This window comes from Rhinopithecus roxellana, chromosome 15 (assembly GCF_007565055.1).
Source record: "Rhinopithecus roxellana isolate Shanxi Qingling chromosome 15, ASM756505v1, whole genome shotgun sequence".
Lineage (NCBI taxonomy): Eukaryota > Metazoa > Chordata > Mammalia > Primates > Cercopithecidae > Rhinopithecus > Rhinopithecus roxellana.
Genome location: NC_044563.1, coordinates 110,895,333 through 110,922,663, shown reverse-complemented (window position 1 = coordinate 110,922,663; position 27,331 = coordinate 110,895,333). Strand labels below are relative to the sequence as shown.

Here is a 27,331-nt window from a genome sequence, read left to right as displayed (position 1 = left end):
GTGGAAGCAGGACAGCTAATATCTCTTTCTCTTCTTAGGTTCACATGGTCTGTTCCCCCTACAGCTCCTGGCACCTGTTCTGTTCTCTGTCTCTGCATACCAGTGTTCTCTGTTTTGGCATGTATGTGGGCCAAACATGGCTTCCTGTGTTATGTCACTTCCCTAGTCAAGCACCCAGTGTCTTCAGGCCCCAGTTTCAAATTCCTGGGGAAAAGCCGACTAGTTCAAGTTGGACCAGTTATCCATTTCTGGTCCAAGCATCTGTGGCCAGGAAGCCATAGTCACATGACCAGCAGTCTGTGCAGCTGGGGCTGTGAGAGCAGATGCTCAGCCATGGGGGAGATGACACAAGTAGGTTCTCCCACGTGGGTGGTGAGGAGGAAATTGTCAGTAAGGGAATCATGAGTATCTTTGATTCACCAGGTGTGGAAATGGTTACATTGCTTAGCAACTGCAGTACGGGATACAAGTCTGTTTCCTGGCCCATCTCTGTCAATCCTGCTGATCTTTTCCTCTTTTTCATTTGGTTTCTCAATCAGTCTTTAACCTCCTCTTGTTGCTTCTTCTTGCTTCATTTTACCTCCTCTATCTCTGAGTCAGTGCTCCAGAAAAGTAACGTGATGCATCTGTTGGTAGCAAGAACACTATGAGAGGGAATCCTCTAGTTCTGGTGCTAGACCTTTGGCAAGTCAGTCAAGCATTATTGGTCCTAGCTTCATCTTCTGAAATTTAATGGAGTTGGACCAGATGCTAGAAGAAACCTCAGACATCACCTTCCCCAGGGATGCTAAACATCTGTCCAAACTCATGCTGCCATTCTGCACTACAGCACCCAAGGCAGGCATTGCTAATTGATCCCAGAACCCTTCCCTGCCAATCCAGGACTGTGCTTAGAATTCTTTGTAACAGTCTAGGCAGCCACTACCAATCAGCTGGAGGTGACTCTTGAGGTGTGATCAGCTATACCTGAGCAAGAAATCTGAGCAACCAAATTACCACAGCTATATCTGAGCAAGAAATTGAGGCCCAGCCATCTACCAAGTTTTCTTACTCCTATCTTCCTTACAGGGTTGGATATGTGAAGCCATTATTCCTAATTCTTTGAAGTTATGAGGGAAAAAATGAATTCCCTCCTCTGCCTTTTTCTTCCTAATTATTCAGTCTTAAAACAAACAAACAAACAAACAAAAAACACCTGTTTTCCTCCTGGCCAAGCCAACCTTTAATTCCTCCTATGGCTGAAGAATTGGCAACTTTTTGTAGCAAAGGTATGGAATCAGTCACATTTGTCTAAGCTCCCCAGAATTAGACTGGCTCACTTTGCAACTGTGTGGTGGCAGGCAACAGTGAGAGTTATTTTACTTTTTGAAAATATGTTTTCTGCAGTTATATTTAGACTGAAGAAAGATCCTTGCATTCTCAGCTCTAATTATATTCAGTGTGCCTAATTGCTATTACTCTCAAAGATGATATTGAGTGAGGTCGCATCTTCAATTCACGTTTCTCATTTGTTTTTACAAATGACACAGCTTTGGAACATCTGCTCTGCCTATAGAATACTCATTTTTGCAGATGATGCAGCTGTAATGGCTGGTGGCAGAATTGTTTCCTCGATGACGATGCTAGGGTATGTCTCTCCCTTTCCGCCTTTGCTACTAAGATGCTGTTTTTAAATTCGCCTTCTGGAGTTCATTTCCCCAAGAGAGATGGGTTCATACTTCTAAGGCAGCATATTTCTATTATTTCTGCTGAAGGGCTGCCTCCTGGAGTAGTTAACAATGGCAGCCGCCGTGTGGCAGGTCCACCTTATGTAACGCCTCTCTAGCTGGGAGAACTGTAGGTCTGGGAAGAAGGGAGACTAATGCAAATAGAAAGATGAAGGGAAACTTGCCAAGATCATACCTGGGGTAATATCCATATCCTGAATGCATATGAGCCTAGAGTTGGCTTTCTAGTAAAAGGAATCCTTGGTGTTGGTAGAGAATGTGGCCATTATACCTTATTCCCCCTTGGCAAGGGGTAGTGCCCTAAGCAAATGAGGAAGAGTTGGGTTCAGTACAGACTGAATTAAACACCTTTATGTCATTATTATTAATATGTAATTACCATTTCAAAATGTTGTAAGTTAATAAAAGCGAGGACGTAAATGCTTCTATTTCTGGAATCAACCGCCCATTTTTAGGAGATACAGAGGACAGAGGAACATGTTGAAATGAGTCATGAATGTGTGTCAGCACAGTCCAGACTGGGGGAAACTCTGTGGGTTAAAGGACTCGGGCTCTTCTTCAGGAGCAAAAGGAGTGGAAGCAGAGAACCTATAGATTAAGAGACTTAAAAGACATTGCAGGCAGGCGTGGTGGCTCACACCTATAATCCTAGCACTTTGGGAGTCTGAAGCCGGTGAATCACGAGGCTAGGAGTTCAAGACCAGCTTGGCCAAGATGGTGAAACCCCATCTCTACTAAAAATACAAAAATTAGCCAGGTGTGGTGGTGGGCGCCTGTAACCCCAGCTACTAGGGAGGCTGAAGCAGAAAATTGCTTGAACCCGGGAGGCAGAGGTTGCAGTGAGCCGAGATTACACTGCTGCACTCCAGCCTGAGCAATAGAGCAAGATTCTGTCTCAAAAAAAAAAAAAAAAAAAAAAAAAAAAAAAAAAAAAGAAGTAGCAAAGGGAAATTTTTTCTTGGGCAAGATAAATCTATGTCTAATGTGGTAAACTACTGAAAAAATGATTTCTTGGTTTAAATCATGCTAAATTAGCAAGTTCTTATAGATGATTGGATTTCAACTTCTCATGCTACAGATGAGAAACTGAGGTTTAGTCAGGTAAAGTGATTTGCTTCACATCTAAATGGGAGCATGTCGGGGAACTACAACTAGAATCCAGATCCCCTGGCCCATTGTGTGATGTTTTCCCTGTTTCCCTTGAGTATGATCCTGTAGCATACATTAACTTTCTCTTTGAGTTCATTGAAATAGATGAAATCACAACAGAGTCAACTGCATATTGGAGACTACTTTGTATTCATCTGTTCTTTTAATTGCTTTTCAAGGAAAGTTGACTCTGGCTTTGTCCCTTGTGTAGTGGCTGTAAACCTAAGAACTATGACATACTATGACTTTTTAATTCACGGAATAAAGCTACTATTTTGCTTTCTACTTGCTATGATATTATAAAGTCTGTTTTATTCTTTTGTGCTATTAAAATGTTCTAAAGTTGCCATTAAAGCTGTAAAATAATCTAACTTTGGTTATTAAATTTTATTTTCCCCTAATAGTTCTTCTGGCATTGATTTAAATTACAGGTGGAGTATTCCTTATATGAAATGCTTGGGAATAGAAGTGTTTCAGGTTTCAGATATGTTTTGATTTGGGAATATTTACATTATATTTATCGTAAAAGTATCTCAAATCCAAAAATCTGAAATCCAAAATGCTCCATTGAGCATTTCCTATGAGTGTCACGTTGCCACTGAAAGACTTCTGGATTTTGGAGCATTTCAGATTTTGGATTTTTGGATTTGGGAAGCTCAGCCTGTACTCAATTTCACATGTGTGGTACATTTTCTTGGGGAATTTAATCTTAAATAGACTGGATTTTTTGAACATGAGAACTGTCTAATGTAGATTAGCATGAGAAATAACCAGTTAAATGCTCAGAATTCTGAATAAAGACACATATATGTGTGCAAGTGATCTAGCCAACAGATTTACCCTACTGAAATTAATTTAGGGTTAAATTATTCAATATTTCAATCCATTTTTTTTGAGAGAGTAGATTTTAAGGAAGACTCTATATTAGAAATGTTGATTTCTATATGCTCCAGTGACATATATTTGTCATAACTTATTTTTATTTTTGATAAGAGCCAGGATTTCACGCTCAAATACATGTAATTAGCAACTTAACCAATGTGCCACAAGAAACATTTGATTTCTCTTGGTATTTGTAAGTCAACAAAACATGTCACCATTTCACCAGTAAATGGCTGTAACAATTATTTACTGTGAAAATAATAGCGTTAACAGTTACTTCAGGGTAGGAGATAGAATTGTTTGTTATTCATCTTGACTACTACACATAGGTAGTAGTCTACATTTTTAACTTCAAGAAGCTGTGCATGTATAATGATACTGAACAGGAGGGGTGGAAAATCACAAGCTATATAAAATTCTGACCTCAGAACGACTGTTCTTTCTTTAGAAGAGGGTACATCAGAGAGGGAGAGCATTTTCCATCATTTAAAAAGTCTTCATTTAGGCAGTTTGTTCTTGGCCATTCAGACAAGCCCCTCACAACCTTTAGTGCCAGAATGTTCTGTGGAGGCTGCCAGTCTGGTGCCCTCCTCACATTTCCTCTCTGCCTCCCCCACCCCAGCAGTAAGAGGTACGAAATATCCTTCTCTATGATACTTACCTATCAAAGGAAATATCAGGCCACCATTTTTTTAAACCACTTTATTGAGGCATGATTGACATACAAAAAGTTCTAGATGTTGAATGTGTATAACTTGATGTGTTTGGAAATAAGTATACCATGAAACTGTCAAACCATGATCACTATCCATGTCCTGAACTTATCCACCATCTCCCAAAGTTTCTTCTCTCTTGCTTTTTTTTCCTTTTGTGGTAAGAGCACATAATATAAGATCTACCCTCTTAGCAAATTTTTAAGCATACAGTACAGTATTGTGAGTCATGGGTCCTATGCTGTACGGTGGATCTCTAGATCTTATTTTTTTTTAATAACTGAAATATTGTGTACCCTTTGACCAACACTTCCCCATTTCTCTCCCCCAACAGCTCCTAGTAACCACTGTTCTATTCTCTGTTTCTGTGAGTTTGGCTATTTTAGATTGCACATATCAGTGAGCTACTGCAGTATTTGTCTTTCTGTGTCTGGCTTATTTCACTTAACATAATGCCTTCTTCTTCTTCAAAAAAAGGTAGATCATTGATTTTCAGACTTGGAGAGCTCATGGACCCGTAAAACGAAAAATTCTGGAAGCTCAGTTTAGATTTACTAACTTCTAATTTTGTCAAGTAAGGGCATTAACACAACAATAGTTACACATGCTGTCATTATTGTTTAGAAAACAAAGGAAATATTGACACTAAAATGGAGGATTGTCCATTAGACCCAGAAAGGCAATTGGTGGACACACACACACGTGCTCGCTCGCGCGCTCTCTCTCTCTCTCTCTCTCTCTCGTGTTTTTCTTGTTTTGTCTTGGTTGGGTGAAAACTTTGCATCAAGGATTGAAGTTTGAGCTGGCATTCAGAAACCTTGAATTGAGTGTTTTGTTTTTAAAAAGTAACATCTCAGCCTGGTGCAGTGGCTCATGCCTGTATCTCAGCATTTTGGGAGGCTGAGGCAGAAGGATCGCTTGAGGCCTGGAGTTCTAGACCAGCCTTGGCAACAGAGCAAGACCCTATTTCTACAGAAAAACAACAAAATTCACTGGGCATGGTGGCACATGCCCATATCCTAGCTACTCAAGGAGGCTGAGGTGGGAGGATTGCTTGTAAAAGCCCATGGCTTCCAGGCTGCAGTGAACTATGATCGTGCCACTGCATGCCAGCCCAGGAAACAGAGCAAGACCCCATCTCTTAAAAAACAGAGCCTCTTCATGTTTTTAAAAGAATACTAAACACCTTGGGGTAGGGACCTCATGTGCTGCTTACGTGCTGCTCTATAGTGAGGCAGGATACAGTTGCGGTTGAGAATGTAGACTCTGGGGCCAGAGTGCCTGAGTTAAAATCACAGCCCCACCGCTTGCTTACTAACTGTATGACTTTGGGTAAGGTTTTTAACTTTTCTGTACCTGCATCTGCATCTGTAAAATGAGAATAAGAATTTGTCCCTTCCTGGTAGCCTTGTTGTGAGGCTTAAATGTGTTCACATTTGTAAACACTTAGAAAAATGCCGGGCTGTAGGAAGTGTTCAGGAATTTTCGTGTCTGGCACATGGCAGGTACTCAGCAGGCTCACTGAGTAAGTGTGGAAAGGATAAGTTTCATGTATACAGTAAATACTTTGACTGTGGGCTCTTGCCTTTCTGGTATGTGGCAGTTAGGCAGACATACATGGCACCTCCTCCCAGACTCCAGCCAATGATATATGTCTCTCTTAGGCCTCTCTCAGACGAGAAAGGTCTCTGGATTGGCTAAGCCACATGACAAAAGTACCAGCATTCTGGTTCTTTCTCTGTTTCTCTGTGGGCACCCCTAGTCCTGATCGGACATCTTGATACTCTGTGGCTAGTCACAGATTGGAGAATGGAAGAATAAAGGAAAATCCATTGCCAATACTGAAAAATCCTGTCTAACGATATGGTTATTACTAGGTGAGCTGAGGCATTAGGAGATAGAAATGGAACTTTTGTTGATGGAGCAAATTTCAATTTAATGTAGATAGACCTTATTCTTGTATGTCAAATGAGAGACAATGTAGCCTCAGTTTGTGAAACATCTAAATTATAGAATTTTTAAAATAAATGCTATTTTGATATGACCATATATGTAAACACTGAAGGCAAGTAAACTATAAATGAAAATTATTTGCATAAACATATTGTTATCTTTTTGAGTTTGGGTATTCTAAAGGGCTTGAAAATTATTACTTAAATATTTCCTTTTTTAAAATCTTAGCAGCAATCAGTTTAATCATTATTCATTCCTAATAAAGTTGGGCTGTAATTTGTTTTTATAAGAATCTGAATTAACAAATCTTGAAATAGTGATATATTAATGGTGTTAGACTTCTGCAGTGAAACTTCCACCTAATCAGTCATCGATGAATATGGAATTAAGAATTAATAATAGTATTAGTTATCAATATTGGCAACATATTCTGCTTCTATGGTCCCAAAATAGATACCTGCAGGGTTTTGGTGTCAAATTGTAAGAAGAACATCAGTACCCATGAAGCATCACCCAGCCTTTTTCAGTAGACCACTTTTCTTGTGTGTTTCCAGTCAGGGGAGCAAATGATCAAATATTGATATTAACATCTTACCAAAATTAACTTAGTGCCCCAAGAAGGCATTAGAACCGATCAGTATAATAATAATTCATGCCTGTAATCCCAGCACTTTGGGAGGGTGAGGCAGGAGGATCACTTGAGGCCAGGAATTTGAGACCAGCCTGGGTAACAGAGGGAGACCTTGTCTCTTAAAAAAACCTTTTTTAAAAAAATTAACTGGGCCTGGTGGTATCTGTCTGTAGTCCTAGCTACTTGGGAGACTGAGGCAGGAGGATCCCTTGATCCTAGGAGTTCAAGGCTGCAATGAACTATGATTGTGCCACTATACTCCAGCCTGGGTGACAGAGTGAGACTCTCTCTCAAAAAAAAAAAAAAAAAAAAAAAAAGATAGTCTTTACATACATTTGTTACAGCATTTTACATTTTTCTTGGTGCATGTCCTTATGTTGTGCATTAGTATATGGGTTCGTGAATAAGCCTGGTAAAAGATAACCTGAAATACGACAAAAGTAGAATAATTTGTCAGCCATGGAATGACAAAAAATGTGTTTTCTGATTCTACAATGGATTCTGTCTACCCATCAGTTCTTTGATTTTCATCTCAGTGTCTGAAATTGCTAGGACAATGACTTTAACTCTGGAATTCCCCTAAAGTGTTCTTCAGAGTAGCAGTTCCTTGGGATATTAACGGGTATCACACAAAAAAGAAGAAAGAGTCTGCAGTCAACTCATTTGGGGATTTTCTAGGTTTAATAAAACTTTTGTTTACCACAAGACTTTTCAGAGTCCTTACTGTACTTGTATGCCCTGTGACTCTCCCATAAGAGATTTTCCAAATGGCTTTGAATAGAGAACCCCTTTCCCCCTTCAAATCTGTTTATTGGAACAGATATCCTGACATGACTCTCTTTGCTTATTCTCAATTTTAGAGAATATCAGGTTATCTGGATGCCCCTAATATACTAGAAGGATTACTTTCTTTTCAATATAACAAAATTCTCTGTGAGATACAAAATGAATGAGACGTTTTCTGCCAATCATGTACCAGTGTAGATGGTACAAGGCTGGGATTACACATCATAACCTTTGGGAAAACATTGAGTCCTGAGTTTGGCGTAGGATCGTACTACTGGATCCTTAAATGCAGCGAAAACTGTTACATTCTTTTGGGTGTATGTGCTTATGTTGACTGTTGTGGATTTGATAAAGTTATTATGTATTAATTGACAATTTATGTGTTATTAAACAATGTATTTACACACATAATTTTTATATAATTGCACAAATGTGATCACACGTTTCTGTTTTTTATGGCGGTCTTCCTCATGCCTCCTTCTACATTTTTGCTTGGCTGCATCATATTTATGTACATATTTTGATCATTGTTTATTATTTAGTAAATCTTGATTGGATTTTGGTACTAACTCAGCGCTGGTTTCATAAAATGAATTGGGGACATTTCTGTGTATTTCAAAGGCCTGAATTAGTTTAATAACATTGGAATTACCTATTTTTTAAAAAAATTAGATAGAATTCAGCTGAATATATCTGATCCTCCTACCTTTTTCTGTGGTAAGTGGCTCCTTTTTCCTATGTTAATCTGTCTGTTTAGGTTTTTCATTTCTGGATTAATTTTGATTATCAACATTATTCATTTCCTCTAGGGTTTCAAACTTTTTGCCAGAGTCGCAGATGGAATTCGCTCATAATTATTTTATTTTCTTCTTTGTCTGTAGTTATCTCCTTTCTCATTCCTAACGTCTTATACTTCTGTTCACTCTTTTTTTTTCTTAAACAGACCTATGAAAGATTTACCTATTTTACTCTCTTAATTTTTCTTCCAAAAGACCCAAAGAGGTCTTTTGAACTTATTTATCCTTGCTTCTACTATTCTTTGTGTTATAATGTATTAGGTCCAGCTTTTATTTTTATTAGTTCATTTTTTGAGGGGAGAGGAACTTATTTTCTGTTTCTAATTTTTATATATGAATAAGGAGTTTCTTTTAAAAAGTCTCTTGAAATTAAAACATTTCAGGCTATAAATTTTTCTCTAGGTATAGCTTTTACTGTTCCAACTGAGTGTTGAGAGAGTGTTAAAAATTCTTTGAATTAAAAAATATGTATAAAGGGAATACATAAATGCTATATATATTTATGTATCTGCATGTGTTTGTCTCTACTTTTTCCTCTCAGCATCTCAGTTAGAGTTAGATTTGTGATAAATCTTAATGGGAAAATATTCATTTTGTGACCATGATGAATAAGTCATTTTCAAAACCACATACTTACTTGCAGAAATAAGCAGACTGGAGACTTTAGGGGAAAAATCTAATGCAGAAGCATAGTCTGTCTTACTAATGCCACTAAAGCCAGATGGATTGCCTAGGTACTCATTGGAGAATTACAGTTAGAGAAAAGGGATTTATTGTAAGAAATATGAACAACTTCCAGAGAAGACAGAAAACGTTGACCAGATTTGTATAGGGGTAAAGAGGAAAATGGCAGATAGGAGACAGGACTAACTTGCAGCTCCCACGTGGATGGACAGAACAGAGTGTGGAGACTCACACTGTGAACTTGAGCTCCAAGAACCACTGCAGGAACATACCAGGAAAACTGAAAGAATTCATAGAGCCTTTGAAAGAAGTAGCTTGGCACTGCAGACTCCGCAAGACAGCCCCAAAACCGTGAGTTCCCAAAGTGTGAGGCGGGGGAAGTTGGTCCCTGACACACATCCCCACTGGAGAATCTGAAAATACAGATCATGGGAGAAGGATTTAACCTTACCTAGAATTGAAACAGACTTAAGGAGCTGAAAGAAATTAAATATAGAAGAAATATAAAAATAGAAGCAGCAGCAGGAAGAACCCTATAGGCACTCCTAGTCCCTAGTTTGAACCCAGGGAAATCATTCCTGGCCTTATCTCACAGGTGTCAGGGAAGGCAGCCAGCAGAATTAGGGAGGGGCCACAGGGTGAAGGAAGCTTCTAGCTGAGCTTTGGAATAATTTTGACCTGAGCATAAATTTTCATGAGTAGAATCTGGTCAGGGGTGGGCTGTGGGAACGAATGGGAAGTGCATATATGAGTGCAGAAGTCACAAGCCAAAGCTGCAGGCAGGCAGGGAGAGGTGAAGCCTGAGAGCCCTGCTTGCTTTCTCAGTGGGGAGGCTTGTTGTCTGGGGCAAGATTTCAGCTCTGCTCACCAGCTGCCTGAATGTATACTTGGTGATGTTGGTGAGGCATGGCAGAAATGAGACTGGCTTTGCTGGCTGTGTGGGAGCTGGGTGAGGCCTGTCACTGCTGGCTTCCGCTTCTTCCCTGGCAACCTGTATGACACAGCAGAGGCAGCCATAATTCTCTGGGAACATAACTCTATTGGCCTGAGAACCACTCGCACGCCCCCACCCCCACATTCCCCACAGTTGCTGCAGCAAGCCCTGCCCAAAGAGAGTCTGAGTTCAGACCCGCCTACCCCAGCCCCACCTGATGGTTTTTCTCTACCCACCCTGGTAGCCGAAGACAAAAGACATAAACTCTTGGGAGCTCTATGGCCCCACCTATTGCCTGAGAAACCCAAGTAAATACTTACCTTGGCCAACATAGGGCAAGCTTATATCCCCCTTCTACTGCAGCTTATGCTCTCTTGAAAAGTGCCACCTCCTTTCTGGAGGCCAACCAACTCAAGCCATTACAGCAACTCAGAACAACCCTGCTCCAAAGAAGGAGAAAACAACAGCTAATTCTACTGCCTGCAACATCCTGGGTAGCCAGAAGTCCTGAGTCTGTCCATGTGACAGTTTCACTGCTAGCATAACCAGTATTTGAGGAAACCAGCACACTAAATGAAACTACAACCAAGGACTCTCACAGAGTCCACTTCACTCACCTGCCACCTTCACCAGAGCAGGTAATGGTGTCCATAGCTTGGAGACCTGAAGATGGTTCATATCACAGGATTCTTTGCAGACATTCCTCAGCACCAGTCTGGAGTCTGGTAGCCCTGCTGGGTGGCTAGACCCAGAAGGGCAATAACAATCACTGCAGTCTGTCTCTCAGGAAGCTCCATCCCTAGAGGAACGGGAAGAGCACTACATCAAGGAATCACCCCATGGGACCAGAGCCCTTGAGTTCCAGATTTTTCCACTGAAACTGTCTACCCAAATAAGAAGGAACTAGAAAAGTAATTCTGGTAATATGACAAACAAGGTTCTATAACACCCTAAAACACCACATTAGCTCTTCAGCAATGAATCCAAACCAATAAGAAATCTCTGAATTGCCACATAAAGAAGTCAGAAAGCTACTCAAGGAGGTACCAGAGAAAAGTGAAAACCAACTTAAAGAAATTAAAAAAATAATAGAGGATATGGATGAAAAAGTCTCCAGAGAAATAGATATTATAAAGAAAAGACAATCATAACTTCTGGAAATGAAAGACATACAGAAATGCAAAATACACTGGAAAGTTTCAACAATAGAATCAAGCAAGTAGAAGAAAGAACTTCAGAGCATAAAGACAAGATTTTTGAATTAACCTAATCCAACAAAGACAAAGAAAATGGAATTGAAAAAATGAACAAAGCCTCCAAGAAATTTGGGATTATATGCAAATGACCCAAACATAAGAATAATTGGTGTTCCCAAGGAAGAAGAGAAGTGTAAAAGTTTGGAAAACTTATTTGAGAGAATAATTGAGGAATATGGAGCAGAATAGAGAACCCAGAAATAAAGCCAAATACATATAGCCAACTGATCTTCAATAAAACAAACAAAAACATAAAATGGGGAAAGGACACCTTATTCTACAAGTGGTACTGGGATAATTGGCTAGTCACATGTAGAGGAGTGAAACTGGATCCTCATATCTCACCTATACAAAAATCAACTCAAGATGAATCAAAGACTTTAAGACCTGAAATCATAAAAATTAGATAACATTGGGAAAACTCTTCTAGACATTGACTTAGGCAAAGAGTTTATGACAAGAACCCCAAAGCAAATGTGACAAACAGAAAGACAGATGGGACCTAATTAAACTAAAAAGCTTCTGCACAGCAAAATAAATAATCAGAATAAACACAACCCACAGAGTGGGAGAAAATATTCACAAACTTTGCATCTGACAAAGGACTAATATCCAGAATCTACAAGGAATTCAAACAAATCAGCAAGAAAATAAAACAAATAATTCCATCAAAAAGTGGGTTAAGGACATGAATAGACAATTCTCAAAAGAAGATGGTACAAGAAAAGAAGATGGTACATATTACAAATGGTAATATGGTTTGGCTGTGTCCCCACCCAAATCTCATCTTGAATTGTAGCTCCCATAATTCCTATGTGTCATGGGAGGGACCTGAGAAGTAATTGAATCATGGGGGCGGGTCTTTCCCATGCTGTTCTCATGATAGTGAATAAGTCTCACAAAATCTGATGGTTTTTTAAAGGGGAGTTACCCTACGCAAGCTCTCTTGCCTGCTGCCACGTAAGATGTTAACTTTGCTCCTCATTCACCTCCAGCCATGATTGTGAAACCTCCCCAGCTATGTGGAACTGTGAGTCAATTAAACCTTTTTCCTGTATAAATTACCCACTCTCAGGTATGTCTTTATTAGTAGCATGAGAACAGACTAATACAAATGGCCAACAAACATATGAAAAAACGTTCAAGATCACTAGTTATCAGAGAAAGCCAATCAAAACCACAATGCAATACCACCTTACTCCCACAAGAATGGCCATAGTTAAAAAATCAAAACAAAGATGTTGGTGTGAATGTGGTGAAAAGGGAATACTTCTACACTGTAGTTGGGAATGTAAACTAGTACAACCACTATAGAAAACAGTATGGAGATTCCTTAAAGAACTAAAAGTAAAACTGCCATTTGATCTGCAATCCCACTACTGGGTATCTATTATTAACAACCCTGTCAGAAAGATGCTGGGAGAAGAGGAGGGAGGAACCCCCTATGTCCCATTGGTTTACTTTTCTTGACACAGGTAATATATTTCCAAACAAGTGACCTTCTGTGTGTGTGATGCCCTGGCCCAAAAGGGGTCACTGTGACCTCCCTACCTGCTGTGTAGGGATTGTGATGGTGAAATTAGGAGACACTGAAATTCTAAAAATTTATAATCAACCTGTGTTGTAACAGTCAGGGATTGTTAAACAAATTATAATGCCACATCTTAGTGGAGATAATATGCAGTCTTATCCAATATGGAAAAAAGATTTTGCTGTGTTAAAAGAGAAAAGGCAGTGCAGAGTTGGAAATGCATTGTGATCACAGGTCTGTCCAGCAAGCAAACCAAAGCTTTTCCAAGAACATCATCTGGAAATTTACCACAGTATGAGTTATGGTTTTCTTGATGTGGTGGGATGTGCACGTGGTCAGGGCTGAGGGAGGAATGGGATTCTTTTCTTTCTACTTTTCCATCTTTTCTAAATTTTCTGTAATGATCATGTAAACCCAGGTTAGAAAGAAATGAAAGTGAAATTCTATTACTTTTAAAATGGGGAGGCGGAGAAGCCAGGTGCAGTGGCTCACGCTCACGCCTATAATCCCAGCACTTTGGGAGACCAAGGCAGGTGGATCATTTGAGGTCAGGAGTTTGAGAACAGCCTGACCAATATGGTTGAAACCCTGTCTCTACTAAAAGTACAAAAAATTTAGCCAGGCGTGGTGGCTGGTGCCCGTAATCCCAGTTACTTGGAAGGCCGAGGCAGGGGAATTGCTTGAACCCGGGAGGCGGAGGTTGCCGTGAGCCGAGATCGCGCCACTGCACTCCAGCCTGCGTGACAGAGTGAGACTCTGTCTCAAAAAAAAAAAAGAAAAAGAAAAAGGCGGGGGGGGGGAGGGAGAGGTATCAGCTTTACTTTTAAACCTGATTCCACAAAAGATTAGCAACAAACTTTTTTTAAAAAAGAAATAGCTGTGAAAGAACTTTGAAAGTTAAATGCTTCTATCAGTGCCGTCAACAGAATCTTCTATTTGCTGGCATCACTTCAAGGAATGGCAATTTGATTCTATTAGCTGGTGTACTTCGTTTTAAAAAGCCCCAAGAGGAATCATGTTAGGCAAGAAGGTCCCAGGCGCCAAACTTCAGCACTTAGGGCCATGGAGGGGTTTGGGGCGTAAGTGGGTTGGGTGTGGGTGGATGCGTCAGCACAGCTGTGGCTCTTAGTCCATCTCTTTCAACCTTCTGGGAACGGAAGCCTTGACAGGTCTTGGTGATTTAGAGCCGTGCTCAGTAATGTTTGCAGAAACAGCTCTGGAAAGAGACATCATCGGACTCTGAAGAATGAGGCAGCTCTGTGGGCCCCAGTCTTCTCAGACCACTCTGGGAGAGTGGAGCCTGCCCCAGATCTAGAGATGGAGGAAGACTGACTCCTTCCCGTGTGGTGCGGAGAGCCTCAGCTCTGGAGTCCCAGGGCTGAGTCACACTAGGCTGCAGAATAACTCTTAGTATGACCTTGACCAAGCCAGCCCTCGACCTCTCTGAGCTCTGGTTTCCTCGTTGGTAAAATGGAGATAATAATCTTCATCCTGTATCTCACAGGTACTGTGGAAGAACAAGGTGCGGTGATGGATTTGAAAATGTCCTGCCATCTATGAGGCATGCACAGAGGTTTGAGATTCTGACAATCCATGATTTGCAGGGATTTCTGAGTTCTGACTAGAACCCTGGCCCTCTGAGCAAAACTTTGATGGCATTCATGCCTAGCCTGGACTGCACAAATAACGATGATAATAATAATAGTAACAGTAGTAGCACTTTTTGACCACTATGTGCTCTATAAGCGCTATTCTGAGGACTTTATGTGTATCAGCTCATTTTAACCCTTAAAACCATTCATGAGGTAAGTACTGTAATTATTTCCCATTTTACAGATAAGGAAACTGACGCACAGAGATGTTAAGTAACTTGTCCAAGGTTACTCAGTTAGCAAATGGAGAAGTGGGATTTGAATCCAGCCAGTCTGATTCTAGGACCTGATCAAAAGCTGCAGATATTTTTCTCTGACATATAAGGGAGAGGAGTTTGGCATCTCCATTAATGTTTCTTAATTGGTTTCCTTCATTTATTTTGTTAAAGAGCTACTAGTGATCTAGTTTGCTTTTCTTTAAGTGCTGCCCTTAAGGAAACCTGACAGTGGTCAGTGAATAGGACAAAGTGGATTGTCTTGTGACTGTTGTGGGAAATGCAGCCATGCTTATACTGACACCTTGGGAAGATTTTCTTCTCCTTCAGTGTTTCAAAGAAAGGGACACTGCTGATTGAGAAAGAAACACCACTGTGGCTGGGTTACAAGAGTAGTTTTGAGCAAAGCAGGAAGCAATCCAGGGCAGCATTGAACCTGAAGGGAGAACACTCCTTAAGTAGCAGACTCTGGAGTCTGTGATAAAAGCATCATGACCAGGGGGCTGATATAGCCCTAGGCCTGACAGGGGAAAGGTTCAGACAGGAGGTAACAGCAGAAGGGGAGCCTGATCAGTACATGTGCACTTCCTTGAGATTAAAGTTCTGTTTGCTACATGGCGGGAATAATTAGAGTGTAGCAGCATCATAGCCTGGGTCTGAGTCTTGTGTATAAGAACTGAGAATGATAAACCAGCAGCGCTAAGAGCCTCGGGAAGACAGAGGCCTGAACAATCTGTTATTATGCATCTTGGTGTAACCATGTGGTCCCTGAGATGTGGGGAGTCTCAGGAGGCAGTTCACACTGTTTTTTGACATTAGTCAATGACAGGTTCTATGTGTCCAAACCTGGCTAAGCAGTTTCTTAATTCCTTTCATGTTTCACAATGATAATAAATTGCTCTCTGATGTGTTTAGTTCAAGGCTAAGTTTAACATTCATGGGATTCTATGCAAATTTGCAAAGCACAGAAAAACATTTGATACTTACCCTGCATGTGCATACGTGCACGTGCTCCCAATTTGTGGAAGTTATTAAGCCTGATAGTCTTACAGAAATGACTTGTCACTTTCCTGAAGCTCTGAGAATCATGGTTTTATTTCAGCATGTCTGGCTCAGACAAGCTTAGTGAAAATGCATGTGTATAAATTGTGTATTGAATAGGGTTTTTTATGACTACCCATTCTTGTTTCCTTGAGATGGGAGGGATGACTCATTTTAACTTTTTATTATTTTGAGAGTCTTTATCTTGCTTGCTTTCACTCTGGTTTCCAACATAAATCCATCTCTGTATCCTATCTTTCCTCACCCAGCACCTCCTTAAATTTCTTACCATTTAAGCTACTTTCCAGCAAAATTCTTTAGACTACTAATTCCCCTTGTGGGAAACACTGTCGGTCCAAACACAAGGGGATTGTTGGCTTGTCCCTGGATGGGCAATCATTGTAAACATTCAGAAGAGGCAGCCAGTCTGGGGCTTGTGCAACCCACCATCACTGTCCCTCTCCCTCTCGTGTGTGTAGGACTTATCTTTGCTTTCCACAATTTTTTTTTTTTTTTTTTGAGACGGGAGTCTTGCTCTCTGGAGTGCAATGGCGTGATCTTGGCTCGCTGCAACTTCTGCCTCCCAGGTTCAAGTTATTCTCCTGTCTCAGCCTCCTGAGTAGCTGGGATTATAGGTGCCCACCACCACACCCAGTTAATTTTTTTTTTTTGTATTTTTAGTAGAGATGGGGCTTCACCATGTTGATCAGGCTGGTCTTGAACTCCTAACCTCAAGTGATCCGCACCCCTTGGCCTCTCAAAGTGCTGGGATTACAGGCGTGAGCCACCGCACCTGGCTGCTTTCCACAATTTTTTTGAAGACCGTTACCATATTTGTGAGCAAACAGTAATTCATGTCATTTAGTCTAAGTAGAAGAAAGTCATGGTTTTTTAGGGGGAAGGAGAGACACTGGGGAGTCAGTGGAAGTTTATTGAGAAAAACTAAAATTCAGTAATTTGACAGAATGGCTTGATATTTTTTCTTGAAAAATGGAATTAAAAAATAAGAGTACAGGCCAGGTGTGGTGGCTAACGCCTATAATCCCAGCACTTTGGGAGGCCAAGGTGGGGGATCATGAGGTCAGGCAATCAAGACCAGGGTGAAACCCTGTCTCTACTAAAAATACAAAAAATTAGCCAGGCATGGTGGTGGGCGCCTGTAGTCCCAGCTACTCAGGAGGCTGAGACAGGAGAATGGCATGAACCCAGGAGGCGGAGCTTGCAGTGAGTCGAGATCGCGCCACTGCACTCCAGCCTGGGCGACAGAGCGAGACTCCATCTCAAAAAGAATAAAAATAAAAAAATAAGAGTGCAACCTGTTTCATAGCAACATTTCAACGTTTTTGCTGGTGTGGTTTTGTTTCTACTCTTGCAAAGCTCTGTCTTCTCCTTAAATAACTTCCTCCAAGTCTCAGGTACTATGTTAGAATCTTTATTTCATGACTCATTCTCTGTGATGTACCAAACAAACTTACTGACTTGTGCTTCTTTTTGACTGTCTTGATGACAACTTCTCACCATTCTTCATGCTACTCTTCAGTTATGATACCTTGTGCTCTCCCTCTTCCTACTCTCCTGCAATAGTAGAATCTGGAACTCTGAGAATTGAAAGGGACCATAAAGGAGGATCTGTTTCCATCTCCCATGCAGGGCTCAACTTCTCTTTACAACATTCTTGTCATCTTGAGCCTGGACAACTGCAGGTGTTTTCTAAGCACTCTGCCATCTGCTGTTTTTGTCCCTTCCCGTCTGTTATTCACAGCCAGGATGGTTTTTCCAACATTGGAAAAAATGTTTGCTTCTGCATACAACATTCCAAAGCTCCCTACTTCCTACCTGTATTAGTTTTCTATTGCTGTGTAACAAATCCCCACAAACTTTGTGGCTTAAAACAACATACATTTATTATCTCACAATTTCCATGAGTTGAGAGGTTGGACACTGCTTATCTGCACAGGATCTCACAGGGCTGCATTCATGGCATTGGCTGGGCCATGTTCTCATCTGCAGGCTTGGCTGGGGAAGAATCCACTTCCAAGCTCACTCAAGTTATTGGCATAATTCATTTCTTTGTGGCGCCACACTGAAGGCTTTGACTTATTTCTGGCTGTCAACTCGGAGAGACTGTTCATGGTTCCTAGAGACCCCAATAGTTTCTGGAGGCCACCCACAGTTCTCACCAGCTGGGCTTTTCCATTGTGGCCTCTTACTTCGTCGAGGCACCAAGAAGAAGTCTGCTTGCAGTATGGGTTATTATATATGATCATATAATCACAAGAGTGACATCCATCACCTATTCTGTTGTTAGAAGAAAGTCACAGGTTGGCAGGGCATGGTGGCTCATGCCAGTAATTTCAACACTTTGGGAGGCTGTGGCGGGAAGATCACTTGAGCCCAGGAGTTTAAGATCAGCTTGCGTGACATGGCGAAACCTTGTCTCTACAAAAAATACAAAAATTAGCTGGGCTTGGTGGTGCATGCCTGTCATTCCAGCTATTAGGGAAGCTGAGCTGAGAGGATCCCTTGAGCCCAAAGGTTGAGACTGCAGTAAGCCGTGATCACAGCACTGCACTCTAGCCTGGGTGGCAGAGTGAGACCCTGCCCCCATCCCCCCCACCCCAAAAAGAAGAGAAAAAAGAAAGTCATAGGTTCTGCTCATACCCAAGGAGAGGGGATCACAAAAGGCATGATCACCCAGAGACAGAGATCATGGGGTCACATTAGAGTCTGCCTGACACACCACCTAGATCAGATTTTTACTTCACTGCCTTCCTAAAGTATGTTTTAAGTTCTCTATAATTTGGTTTTGCCCTATTTCTCCTAATTTATTTTCTCCTTCTCCCTAATAAACATCAGCTATCTCTCATTTCCTCCTTAAAATTTGTCTTTCTGTCTTATGGCCTTCCATAATGCAACTTTAATTAATACAGATATGTTTTACCTAATTAGCATAGACATAATTCTAAAATCTTGTGTGTAAAGCAGAATTATTTTTCATTGAAGTGAAGGGTTCTTGACTAATTTTTGGCTTCTGAATCCTTTTGAGAATCTGATTAAAGCTATAGAGACTCATTTCCCAGAAGTGAAGGACACAACCACACATATACTATTTCAGTTATTATTACAGTACAACAAACCACCCCTGGCTCAGTGCTATGAAACAACAAGATTTTATTTTGCCCATGGTTTTGGGAATTCAGACAGGGCGTAGTGCAGATGGCTTTTCCCTGCCTCATGATGTCTGGGCCTCAGTTGGGACGATTCAGACAGCTGGAGTGATTCAAATGGTTAGGGGAAGAATGGTCTGGAGGTTTCCTCATTCATCTGTCTGTTGTCTGGGCTAGCATGCCAGGCAGGCTTGGCTCAGCTGGGACTGTGGATTGGAGTGGTCAGGCATAGCCTCTCCACATGGTGTGGGCTGCTCACAGAGTGGGCGCTGGGTTCCAGGGAGAGACGGAGGGAACATCCCAAGAGCGAGCATTCCAGGAGACCAAGCTAAAGTGACCTGGCCTTTGATGATGTTGCTTTGGAAGTCACGTGGCATTATTGGTCAAACAGACTCAAGCCCACTCAGATTCAAGGAGAGGGGACATAGACACACCCTCTCAATGGGAGGCGTAAAGGAGAAAAAACTCAAAACATTTCACGTGTAGACACAAACATATTTAAAGCAATAGTAGAATCTGGAACTCTGAGAATTGAAAGGGACCATAAAGGAGGATCTGTTTCCATCTCCCATGCAGGGCTCAACTTCTCTTTACAACATTCTTGTCATCTTGAGCCTGGACAACTGCAGGTGTTTTCTAAGCACTCTGCCATCTGCTGTTTTTGTCCCTTCCCATCTGTTATTCACAGCCAGGATGGTTTTTCCAAAACATAAATTTGCTCCTGTGCATCACCTGCTCCCACCCTCCCCATCAAACTAAAACCCACAGTGCTACAGAGGGAGCTGATGGCCACTGGAGCAATGGTCTGGCTGTCGCCTCCCTCTGCAGCTTTAATCTAATTTCTTGCCCACCTGCTGTTCCTGATCTAGCTGTGGTTACCTTCTGTCAGTTCTGCCACAGGGCCTTTGCATATGCTTGTTCCTTTATGTGGAATGCTTTTCTCTACCCTCTTTGCTTGGTTAACTTTTATTCATTCTTTGGATCTTGATAGTCGCTTCCTCAGGGATGTGCTTTCTGACCTCCCTGATCAGATCATAGGACTATGGATCTTTCATCTGTAACATTTATCGTTTTTACATTTGAAAAATGCTGGAGTCCATATCTCCCATAGAATTCTGAGTTCCATGAAGTCAGAGACCATGTATGTTTTTCCATAAGACATTGCTTAACCCAGTGTCCGGCATACAACAGGCATTTGCAGATGGAAGGTACAAAAGGAGGGAGGGAAGAAAGGAAGGAAGGAAAGGTGAGGTGAGTGAACTTAAAATATGCGCTTTTGGAAACTTCTAATGGTGGAGAAGTCACTGACTTTAAGCCAGCTCATTTTGTTTTCAGTGGTTTTAATAATTAAGGAAATGTTTCTGTTAAGTTCTAATCTCTGTCTTTATACCTTCTTCCCACTGTCCCTAGTTCTGTCCCTGGAGCACTAAATAACACATCCAGTTTCTTTTTCACATATTTTAGGGAGATTGTGGTTTCTTGAATCAGTCTTTTCAAATGTTTACTGACCTAATTAATACCTGCTATTACAGTGAAGAGTAAACTGACACCCCAGGGACAATGACAGGCACAAACATGTCTTTGAAGGCCTTAGTTTTATCTTGGATCGGTCATTTGAATTTTGCATTCTACTCAAGAAAGTATATTTATCTTTATATATGAGTATGTTTCCCCTAAATCTTTAAGTAAAATTGATACGAATGATACATGTATTAGTCCATTTTCACGCTGCTATAAAGACATACCCGAGACTTGGGTAATTTATAAAGTAGAGAGGTTTAATTGACTCACAGGTCAGCATGGCTGGGGAGGCCTCAGGAAACTTACAATCATGGTGGAAGGTGAAGGGGAAGCAAGGCACCTTCTTCACAAGGTGGCAGGAAGGTGAAGTGCTGAGTGAAGGGGGAAGAGCCCCTTATAAAACCAGATCTTGTGAGAACTCACTCACTATCATGAGAACAGCGTGGAGGAAACTACCCCGATGATTCAATGACCTCGACCTGGTCTTTCCCTTGACGTGTGGGGATTATGAGGATTACAATTCCAGGTGAGATTTGGGTGGAGACACAAAGCCTTGAAGCTTAGCCATCAAGATGCTTTTTCGGTCATGAAGTTTTGAGTACCACCAGGGATCTCCTCAGTCCAGTGTGCAAATGGGGACTCTCCCTTTATAAACCTTTTCCTTTTTATAATGTAAAACACCTCCAAAAACATCATGTACTAGCACATATCAGTTTCTTAATGTTTTCTTAAGATGTGACAGAATTCACCCCAGCTGCCTAGGTATGCGCTGAGTAGGGCAGAGAACAGTAAACCTCATCCCCTTGAAAATCAACTAAGTTTTAAAATTCAACCTATAATGGTGGTTATCTCTGGGGAAAAGAAAGACAGAGGGAACCCAGACAGATACCAGGGAGAGGGCTCTAAAAATATTGACTCTGTTGTTAAGCTAAGAGGCACATGAGTGTTCATTTCATATAGATGCTATTTTCTAAGTATAGATACTTACATATAGATATTATTTTACATGTAGATATTATTTTCTAAGTATGAACTATTCTTCTAGTTAAAGAGTGAAAAAAATTAATGTAACCTAAGGATTTGTCATTTCCTTGCTGGCCTATATTTCTCTTCTAGTTCATCAGGAACTCTAGTCAACTCTGCCTACAGATAGCATAGGCTATTCTTAAAGGGAAGTGCCCCCATCCTGTTCCTGTCTAGGTAATTTTTGGACTAAGGGCAAACCTTTATATTGAATCCTTATATGTGTCTTCCTTTAGTAATAATTTCAGTCAGTTGACATATCTTTGAAACATGTTTTTCTGAAATTCTTCAAATCAGTTCTTCTGAATTGGGTATCATTTGGTAATTTAGTAAACATGCTTTCTCCCTTGGCTTTATGTGTATCATTGAGCTTTTTTTTAAGTCAGTAAATTCTGAGGTTAAGTGTTTTTGAGAAATATCACAAACATATTCCAGCAGTCAAATAGGTTTGAGAAATATTGGCTAAACAAATTTAATTAAATCATCCAACATCCTATTTATTAATTTTTTACTACATACCTCTTATGTTTTCTTGTCTATGAGACTTTTCTGAGCCTTTATTTACATGATGATGAGAATATACCCACATAAATTCCACATCCACTCTGGTGTCAGTTTTTGAATAGGTTAGGGTAAGTTAGGTTATGTTTGAATGACAACTCCCAAATTGCAGTGACATAAAATGGCAAAGGCTAACTTCTTGCTCGTGCTGCCTGTATATCTTTGGTCAGCAAAGTCCATAGGAGATGCAGGCTGGTGAACCAGCAAACACTTTGAACATTTCTAGTTTCTTCTTTCTCTTCCTTCTTTGTCTTCTCCTTCTGTTTTTCAGTAGAAACTTACTGAAATATGTTGCTAGGTTTTGTTTCTTTTTGTTTTGTTTTGCTATGGAGAAAGTAAGTTCCGGAGAGTCTTCCTCCAGCACTTAAATGTTCTAGCCCAGAAGTGACACTTGTCATTTCTGCTTACAGACTCGTTGGCCAGAACTAGTTACATGGCCCCCATCAGCCACAGAAGTATCCAAGATGTTCAATCCTCCCATGGGCTTGGAAGTGGGAGAGCCAGAAAGATATGGTCAACATCATTAATGACTTTCACATGTGAATCTTGTATACAGCGCTTCTCAAGATTGTTCATAGAAACTTTTCTTCATGAGGCATTTGGAATACTGTGCTTCATAGGAGCTACTTTGGGAAACACTAGTTTCTAGTCTGGGAAACAACAAGGTCCAGTAGAAGCAAATCCACTAGAGACTGTCTGTCTTCACTTCAGCATGGAGTTTTCCATCAGTCTCTCTTGGCCATGGTCCTTCAGTCAGTTACAGATCCCTTGGTATTAGCCCCCATTCCTCCATCCTGTTCGCAGAATTTTTTTTTTTTTTTTTTTTTTTTTTTTTTTTTTTGTGAAAGAGTTTGCAAAACTTCCTGCTGAAAGCAAAAGCTGCTCAGCCTGTAGCATCCTTTTTCTGAGTTACAAGGCTATGTAATTGAAACAAGATGAATTTGTTTTGATTCTTGAATCCATGAGTTGGAGAATCCATTTAAACGAAGGTACAAAAGAAGAAATCCTACACAGATTTCACCTGACATTCACATAAAAGTGGATTCTAAAGTTTAACTGAAAAATACAAAAATGCAAAAATACCTTATACAGATGTTATATTTACCCATATAAGTAACCAGATAAGACTGCATGCAAAGTGTGAAGTTGAGGCTATCTAGGAGATAAGCAACATGAACAAGGAGGATTGAGGCATGAAAGCCGTATCCACCTTCTGTATAAAATTGCAAGTGTCTGAGGGGGAGTACCACCTGCATGTGGTAACATGGAAACACAATTTCCATTGCAAACCATGAACCAGTTCTTAAGGAGGACATGCATTTTAATGAAATACTATGCATATTTTGGTGTCTTGGAACTATATATACATTTTGCCACTTATTTCTATTTGAGATGGGCCAGTGGAGGCCAGAGGGAGCTTTGGCTCTGCAGAAAGCACCCTAATGATCCTGATTTGGTGATCAGGAGACAGTCAGGCTGAGCTGGGCATCTGATTATGGCCTGCCTAGGAAATGGAGTTGGTTTCTCCTATAAAATCAAGTCAACAGCCTGATGTAGTATTGGCTTATACCCTGATGAGTTCTTAAAATGATGTAAGGCCAATTTCTTGGTATCTGTAAATCCCAAGAATGGGGAATTTTAAAAACAAGAAAAGGAAGAATGAGAAAGGAATTTTTCAGCATATTGCCTAATTCAGAGTGAACTTCCAGCTTTCCAAGAGTTGTTTCCTCACCTCCTTTTTAGCGGAGGTTACCAGCTTATGCCCTGCCTCCTTGTCTGTCTGCCTGTGGGGCCACACATGAGTGTCGACAGTTCTGCCCTCTGCAGGTGCTTTTGTGACACCAGGCCCTGTGAGAAGTGTCTCCTTCCTTGTTTTTCCTTCTGAAATAGTTTAATCTGAAAGAAAATATCCTTTGCTGTTTGACATGGCGTGAATGATAGCACCTGGAAACCTTTTAAATCCAAGAAGATAAATATGTTTCATTGGAGCCATCTTTCCAAACAGACAACCTCAAATATTTCATATGAGATGCCTCAGGATCCTAAAAAAAGATTCATGCTTGAATACACAGTTCTTCTTTAGTTTTGTGCATTCTCGGTTCCTGGATGAGGTTATTTTGGTGTCATTGACCATGGCAGTTGACCACATTCAACTTTGAGTTTCTAGGTTGCAAGTTTCACAGTCCATGCCTTTTGGGTGGTACCCCAAAATTTTTTTTTAATACACAAGTATTTTCCACATCTTTCCTTAAACATCACTTCATCAGAAAGTGCTTCCCACCAACCCTGCCCTGTAGGTTCACTGCAACATTTTCCTACTTGATATTATGTAATTTGTTGTTTGACTCTGTTTCCTGAGCTTTCTGTGATGCGTCCAGGCAGAGCCTGTCTTGCACACACCTTTGTCTCCAGCACCTGACCACAGCAGGCACTTCATGAACATCCAACCCCTGACGGCCTGATATTTTGTTTCACAGGAACAGACAATCTACAGATGAATGTCACCCGGACTCCAGAGTCATTTCCTCCTGGGAAATTGTTACCAATTTCACCAACATGGCCTTTCACAGAAGTCAAGTCTTCCTCAGCAGCAGACAGAAGCAAGACCATGCTGGGACAGTCCTCTGACAACACAAGCTTGCCACAGTCAGCCCGAACCCCTGCGTCCAAGACACACCACAGAACTAGGGCTCACGTGGACTTCTCTTCTTCCCTTTACCAAGGAAGCGGACATAGCTCCTCCCTCGAACCTTCCAAGGATTCTACCGAGTCCCTGGTCCAACCGGGGCCTAAAGGGGGACAAGAAGCAGCCGATGTGTCAGGTTTGCCTCTCACCAGCATGCTCCCCTCGTTGTCCACAGTCCCTTCAGGGACGTCCTTCAGTGCTGTCCCCCCATCCCAGCCAGTATGGGCATTGGCTCCCTCCATTTCAAAGCATCCCCCAAGGTCAGACATTCCCCCACTCCTCCCTCCACTTCCATCCTCTTCATTGGCTCCTGACTCACCTCATTCCATCATCTCTGAACCAGCAGAGCAACCCCCCAAAGTGCCATTAGTTCCCCAAACACCTCCAGCTGACTCCTCTTCAGGTCAGAACATAGCTAATCACCTAATCCCATTTTCTGATGAAATGGAGCACACTCTATCCCAAAATGCTCAGGATCTCATAGGCATCCCTCATCTAGGTGTTTCTGGATCCTCAACAAAGTGGCATTCCAAGCTGTCCCCAACAGAGGGTCCCCATTCAGCAGGCTCATCCACACCTGGGTTTTTGATCCCTGTGGCAGAACTGTCCCATCCGTCTCCCCCTCCCCCAGCACTTGGAAGTCTTCCTCAGCTTCCAAATGGAAGCCCCTCATGGTCAATGTTGGAAGTGGCTTCAGATCCTGCATCCACCCAGCAGATCAAAGCTGGGATGGCTGGAAGAGTGCACAGTGGGGTGTCTTTGCCAACTTTTAAGAATACAGACACAGCGACCCATGAGGCTGAGCCTCCACTTTTCCAGACTGCAGAATCAGGGGCCGTAGAAATGAACAGCAGAAAGCTAGCCCCTGACACTGCAAATGACTCTGCTAACCCGCTGCGTTTGTCAGCAGCTCCAGAGAATTCCAGAGGGCCCGCCCTTTCGGCAGAACACACCTCTTCTTCTTTGGTGCCTTCTCCTCTGCATATCACTGCACTGGGTCGAGAGCAAGCCATCCTTTCTGAGGTGGTTCCCACATCACCATCAACTGGGACAGCCAACTTTCCCTCTGTACTTACTTTCCTCCAGCCCACAGAGAATCATGCCTCCCCATCTCCCGTGCTAGAAATGCCCACTCTTCCAGCAGAGGGCAGTCATGGGTCCCCTTCTACAACTAGAGACTTGCTCCTCTCAGGCAAAGTTCCTAATCTTTCCACATCTTGGACATTTCCCCGGTGGAAAAAGGACAGTGTGACAGCCATTTTAAGGAAAAATGAGGAAGCAAATGTGACGATTCCTCTCCAGGCCTTTCCAAGGAAAGAGGTTTTGAGTCTTCACACTGTAAATGGATTTGTCTCTGATTTCAGCACCGATCACATCTCATCTCCCATCGTTACAGCACCAAGGACAAATCCCCGTCCTTCAGGATCACCTCTGCCTTCCATACTCTCCATACAAGCCACTCAGACTGTTTTCCCATCTCTTGGCTTTTCCAACACCAAGCCAGAGGCTTACGCAGCTGCTGTGGACCATTCTGGGTTGCCAGCTTCAGCTTCCAAACAGGTGAGATCATCGCCCTCCTCCATGGATGTATATGATTCCTCAACAATAGGAGACATGAAAAAGCCAGCAACCACAGATGTTTTCTGGAGTTCTCTTTCAGCAGAAACCGGATCCCTTTCCACAGAATCAATAATATCTGGCTTGCAGCAGCAAACAAATTATGATTTAAATGGACACACAATTAGCACCACAAGTTGGGAAACTCATTTAGCTCCAACGGCTCCTCCCAGTGGTTTAACTTCAGCTGCCAATGCCATAAAATCTCAGGATTTCAAAGACACTGCTGGGCATTCAGTGACTGCAGAAGGGTTTAGCATTCAGGATCTGGTCCTCAGTACAAGCACTGAGCAGCCTGTGCAACAGTCAGACGTGACCGTGGTTGGAAGCCATGTAGACCTCTGGCCCACAGGCAATAACAACCATTCCATAGACTTCCAAACAGCTGAAGTTGCGTATTACTCACCCACAACTCAACATTCTGTGTCTCATCCTCAACTACAGTTGCCCAACCAGCCAGCACATCCTCTTTTGCTAACCTCGTCAAGACCAACTCCTCCAGGTAGCTTGCAGGAAATGCTTTCAGATGGAACAGATACAGGTTCTGAAATTTCCAGTGACCTCAATTCATCACCTGAGAGAAATGCTTCCACACCATTCCAGAACATCTTGAGATATCACTCTGCTACTGAATCTTCTATTTCGACCAGTGTCTTTCCCAGGACCTCCTCCAGAGTGCTGCGGGCCTCTCAGCACCCCAAGAAATGGACAGGTGCAGCCACTAATGCAGGTAGTTTGTTTCCCAGTACCCCCAAAACAGGCATGACTGCTTTTGTGGTCAAAGCATCTTCAAGCTCAACGCAGA

General features: G+C 41.7%; 1 protein-coding gene across 1 annotated transcript in view; it reads left to right on the top strand.

The window, feature by feature from the left end:
- The window catches only part of KIAA1549L (KIAA1549 like), a 291,343-nt gene that overhangs the window by 140,694 nt on the left and 123,318 nt on the right, over positions 1-27,331 (top strand). Inside the window, exon 2 of the mRNA XM_030918141.1 lies at positions 24,701-27,238. Within this exon, the coding sequence (XP_030774001.1) occupies positions 24,701-27,238 (2,538 nt within the window). The remainder of the gene's footprint in view (positions 1-24,700; positions 27,239-27,331) is intronic.